General features: G+C 54.4%; 1 protein-coding gene across 1 annotated transcript; it reads left to right on the top strand.

Annotated features, from left to right (window-relative positions):
- Nucleotides 1-1,837: 1,837 nt before the first annotated feature.
- Nucleotides 1,838-5,625, top strand: LOC101655990 (keratin, type I cuticular Ha3-I; the record flags this gene model as incomplete). Its single annotated transcript, XM_004707465.2, has 6 exons — nucleotides 1,838-2,188; nucleotides 2,848-2,930; nucleotides 3,432-3,588; nucleotides 5,032-5,193; nucleotides 5,294-5,419; nucleotides 5,596-5,625. Coding segments are annotated over exons 1-6 (906 nt in total), but the record flags the coding sequence as incomplete, so codon positions are not given.
- Between the last annotated feature and the right edge of the window lie 2 nt (nucleotides 5,626-5,627).

Here is a 5,627-nt window from a genome sequence, read left to right as displayed (position 1 = left end):
TTTAATAAAAAAATTTTTTTAAAAGGAAGAAAATGTTTGTCACATCATTCTGTTTCATTTTCTGCTTTTCGTGTTTTATGGGTATCTTGCTATGCTTCCAGGACCGCTCCCACCACCCTGCTGCCCTTCTGCACCACCCCAAACGGCTTTCCTAATACTCCTGAAAAACTAAACAAGACCCTTGGCATGGAGTCAATTCCAAGCCATATTGACCCGATGCAGGCTTTCTGAGCCTGTGAGTCTTTCTGAGAACAGACAGCCTCATCTTTCTCCCCAGGGATGGCTGGGGGGCTTGAACTGCCAACCTTATGGTGAGTGTTCCATGCCACTGCTTAAAGCTGAAAACCCTCTCTGCTGCTTCAGGCAGGTTCAGGCTTCTTAGTGTTGCCAAGGACCTCAGCTGCATGATTACAGCCGCCTCCTAAGCGTTTTCTTTTCTCCCGCTCACCTTCACACGTCTCCCCTTCCGGCCCCCAAGATTTATTTGGGTCTCTCATACCTTCCTGGGGCTTTCCTGCCCCACTCCTTGACGACACCCCTCGCCCCATCTCCAGTGCCTGCTCTCTTTAGAAGCCTCTCCATCCAGCCACACATCTATTTCCGTGAATCCTGCCAGCAGCAAGTGCTCTGTGCACAGCATCCACGCCACGCTCCTGCCTCAGACGATTATTCCACGTGAATCCCTTCACTCACCCCATCACACCCGTTGGGTGTCTACTGGGCCCGCGTGCCTCGCTGTGAGGGTTCAGGCAAACTAGCCCCTGCTTCCACCTTCAGGGAACTTGTGAAAAGAGAGAAAGAAGTACACACATCTTGACAATGCCGGGCTCAAGGCCAAATGGGGGCGCCGAGAGGAAGAAGCGATGGCCTGTCAGAAGAAGTTCCCAGTAGAAGCAAGTGGTTTATGCTCAGTCAGGAGGGCATGGTGGAGAGAAGGGTAAGACCTGGGTGGGAATCCTGACTTCACAAGCTGTTGGAACCTACTGCCTAAGCTCCGGCTTGCTCAGTGGGGCCAATCTCATCTGGCTTCGAAGGTCCCAGTGAAGAGTGATGAGACCATGTCTGTAACAGTGTGTAGCACCACCGTGGCCCCATGCAGGTGATCGCAGTGGGGATACCTTTGTTCTTCAGATGTTGGACCCACAAGAGCGCGGCGCCCGCTTCCCCTTCCTCGCCGGCTTGCCCACGCACAAGCTCTGCTGCAACGAGTATCGGTTATTGAGTTGATTAAAATGATATGGACAAAGTAGAGGCCTCTAGGCCCGACACATCAGGACATGTAGGGCCGGAGGGAGCCAGGCCGTTATCCCTGCGCAGCGGCTGGAGGAGCGATCTGATCTCCTTTCTGAGCACCAGGACTTTAGCATGTGGGAAATCGACTCAGCTGAAGACACACGAGCAGGGCCGGGCGAGCTGTCCATCTCAGCGCGAAGAGCCTGGCCTGGCCAAGGGTGCCGGGCCTACCAAGCACGAAGCAGAGTCGCAGGCCTGTCCCCGGGCCCGCCACACCCCACTAATGAGGGCCAGGGCTTTCATGAGTCCAGCTCTTTGAAGTCACACTGGCAAGCACTTACGCAGAGCTGGGCAGAGGAGTCCTGACTTAGGGAGAAGCCCAAGTACAGTCTTTTATGAGGGTGAGGGACTCTTCTGAGAAAACACATAACAAACCGAGGGCAAGGGCTTCTGACAATTACCCAACGCATAAAAAGGTTAAGAAAGGCTGCCTTCCACGTCCACGCCCTCCGCAGCAGGGGTATAAAGGCTCTTCCGAGGCAGGAGACCCACATGCTCTGAGTCTTGAACTCTGCTTCAGCAAAGCACCTCGCTCCCTCCCAGCACCATGTCGTACACCTGCTGCCTGCCCAACCTGAGCTGCCGCACCAGCTTCTGCTCCCGGCCCTGCATACCTCCCAGCTGCCACAGCTGCACCCTGCCCGGGGCCTGCAACATCCCCGCCAACGTGGGCAACTGCGGCTGGTTCTGCGAGGGCTCCTTCAATGGCAACGAGAAGGAGACCATGCAGTTCCTGAATGACCGGCTGGCCAGTTACCTGGAGAAGGTGCGGCAGCTGGAGCGGGAGAACGCGGAGCTGGATTGCCGCATCCGTGAGTGGTGCCAGCAGCAGGTGCCCTACGTGTGCCCGGACTACCAGTCCTACTTCCGGACCATCGAGGAGCTCCAGCAGAAGGTGAGGGCGTGGGCGCCATACCGCCTCCCTGGCAGGAAGTTGTAGGGAAAGCACCCGAGATACAATCAGGGAGCCAGGTTTCTTGCCAGCCAGGCCATTGCCTTTTAGGCCTAGGCCTGTTAGGTGTGAATATTTGCACCGTGCAGGTCTGCTGAGCTGGTAACAGCAGTCTGCATAAAGAAGCTGTAATTAAGAGCTGCCTCCGACGATTTCCTTGCCTTTGCCAAGCTATCCAGTTATTGCCCCGAGGTCAGGGAAAGGGTTCTGAAGGAAACTGAGGAAGGAGAAGGAACCTTCTGTAAGGATTGGATCCGTTTCTCTCTCCCGTATCTGGGCTTTGCGATGGCTTCCGATAGCCGGTGCCTTCCTTTTCTGAGTACCAAGTGACCCTGGCATGCTCAGCTCCTAGCCTGGCACCTAGAAAGCATTTGTAATAAATGCGGTTTTCGTAATGATAAATTGCTTCTTTGGAGAGACAAGGAAAGCCTATTTGATGGGCTGACATTTTTCTTGCGTGTCTCCCTGTTCCTCTTTTCTGTCTCTTGTACTTGAGACAGACTGTACTTTCCTGGTATGTCCATTTCACATAAGCAGCTTAGGAAGGCTTGCTGCTGGCTAAAAGCAACCCAGCTTACTCTGGAATGTTCCGGGCTTTCCAGATCCTGTGCAGCAAGGCCGAGAACGCCAGGCTGGTGGTGCAAATCGACAACGCCAAGCTGGCCACAGACGACTTTAGGACCAAGTGAGTGGGCACTCAGCTCTTTTGCCTCTTCTCCTTTCTTCCTCCCTCTCTTAGCCTGTGGTCCACACTGGCACACAGACAACGCCTGTTGCCATATGCGCCCCCGGCCCCACAGAGCAACGGGTCACCTGAACTCGGAAAGCACTTCTGTGGGTCCTCTTCTGTTTCTCTAAAAGCCAGGAGTCTTGCTGTGAACCCGAGAGGGCACCGTGTTCTCCTGATGCTCCATCACGCACAGGATTCCGCCATGGGAATATGGGAACGCATTAATTTTTTAAATCTCCCATGTTACAGGCCCTTGTTCCCTTGTCCAGTGGCTGTTTATTTTTAAAATCCCCAGGGCATTATTTTCTGCCAGGAGTTCCTGGTGGGTGTTCAAAACCCAGCTGGATGAGACAGTTGTGGGAACCTAGAGGCCCTCCTTCCCGGTTGTCTGGCCAACCAAACCAAGCCAGACACAGGGCTCCTGCCCCGCCTGCCCTGAGCCTCCTATGATCACAGGTACGAGACGGAGCTGTCCCTGCGGCAGCTGGTGGAGGCCGACATCAATGGCCTGCGCAGGATCCTGGACGAGCTGACCCTGTGCAAGTCCGACCTGGAGGCGCAGGTGGAGTCCCTGAAGGAGGAGCTGCTGTGTCTCAAGCAGAACCACGAGCAGGTGAAGTTCCCCAAAGAACCACGGGATCAAACGCGTCTGTGCCTGTCTCCCAAGCACCCCAGGGTGTGGGAGAGGCTCTTGGTGAAGGTTCAATTAGCCGAGGAAGCTTCTCTCCAAACAAAAATGGATTTGTGAAGAGTGTGAGTAATCTCAAGCTCATGGTATGAGATGAGGATTTTTCTGCCAGAGGCAGAAGGTGAGTGACGGAAATTGGCAAGTCCAGCTCTGAGGAAGGTCACCATCAAGGCAGCCCACAGCCTCTTCGGTAGGCAGGCCTGAGCCGATGAGCCTGCAGGGCTCCCCCAGCTCGGTTTCCCCCCTTGTATCGGGAGAGGGAGTTTGAGCTAGGGAGGGCCTTGCTGAAAGCAAAACGTAGCTCTCCTCTCTTGAGTCCGGAGCTCTTTCTACCACTCCATGATCTCCTGAAGAAGCAGGGAACAAATTGCTCTCCAGCGGCGCTGGTAAAGATAGATATGCTGGGGGGCAGGGGGAGGGAGAGGGGGGACAACAAATCTCCAAACAACAATCAGGACTCCTTAATGTGAAAAGCCACCTGCTGTCATGGTGGCTCCACCATGTCAGAGGAGACTCATGCTCCACAGGATTGTCACGGTTGAGTTTTCAGAAGCCGATTGCCACACCTTTCTTCCGAGGTGCCTTTGGGGTAGGTGGGAACCTCCAATCTTTTGGTTAGCTGTCAGTCACGTTAGTCATTTGTACCATGCAGGGACTCGAGAGTTCATATCAATCAAGGTGTCTGCTATGTGCCAGCCATTAGGCTAAGTGCTTTAGGACCTTAGAGGTAGGTCCTTGTCCAGTTGCCACTTGAGAGATGAAGAGGTTATGTTGTCGTTAGCAGAGGGGAGGCCTAATCCAAATAGGGTCGACGAAGGCTTAAAGTCCCCTGCTAGGCTACGCTGGCTCCCTGACGATGATGATTAGTGGGTGATAGGTGCTTATTTCTCTCAAGAAGCCTACCGTGGAAGTACCAACACTTCAAAGCCTAGTCTCTGCTATGCCGGGCGAGCAGGATTCGAAGAAAGCATTTGATTTTCCCACTCTAGCTAGAAGGTATCCTTTTTATTACTCATGGTTAGAATGAACACCTAAGAGGCTATGGGGAGCCTCACAAAATCGTGAAACCTGGGCATTTGGGGACCAAGTTTAAGCTTGGGCCACCGTGTCATAGATCTGCGAGCCCAATCCCTCACCATCCTAAGACCGCATTCGTTCACCTGCAAATGGAGAGTGGTACATTGACTCCCAAGGTTGGAAAGTGGCCGTGGATTTGAGAGAAATCAGAGATTGGTCCCTGAATGCAGTACAACTTAAAGAGGCTGGAGGAAACCCAGATCCAGAAGGAGCGGAAGTTGAGAGGCGTTCACTTCCAGGGGAACATCAGTATTCTTTGTGAGACTCTCTATTTTGCCTTCCCTCCACCAGGAAGTCAACACCCTGCGCAGCCAGATCGGCGAGCGTCTCAACGTGGAAGTGGACGCTGCCCCCACCGTGGACCTGAACCGGGTGCTCAACGAGACCAGGTGTCAGTATGAGGCCCTGGTGGAGACCAACCGCAGGGACGTGGAGGAATGGTTCACCACGCAGGTGGGCATCTGAGCACGTGGCCTTCTTCTGCCCCCGAAGCCCCCGGTGCCCTCAGGCAGGCTCTCATCCTCATCTGTGTTCTGCTCTCTGGCTGTTTCAGACGGAGGAGCTCAACAAGCAGGTGGTGTCCAGCTCGGAGCAGCTGCAGTCCTGCCAGGCCGAGATCATCGAGCTGAGACGCACCGTCAATGCCCTGGAGATCGAGCTGCAGGCCCAGCACAACCTGGTGGGTGCTGCTCCCTTGTCCTGCTGAGCGATGTGAGGTGGGAGAAGCCAGTCCCTCGGGTCCCCTTCCGACCAGAAGCTCTCCTGAGCTCTGGAAGCGTATGGCTTCCTTGGGACAGTATAGGGAACCCCTTCCAAGGAGACTGTCTCTGATATTTTCTTCCTTCCCCATCCCAGAGAAACTCTCTGGAGAACACACTGACGGAGAC

The sequence above is a fragment of the Echinops telfairi genome, unplaced genomic scaffold, assembly GCF_000313985.2.
Source record: "Echinops telfairi isolate 266 unplaced genomic scaffold, ASM31398v2 ScPeMD7_7458;HRSCAF=8496, whole genome shotgun sequence".
NCBI lineage: Eukaryota > Metazoa > Chordata > Mammalia > Afrosoricida > Tenrecidae > Echinops > Echinops telfairi.
Note: the sequence above shows the minus strand (reverse complement) of the source record. Positions and strands in the feature narration are given on the sequence as shown.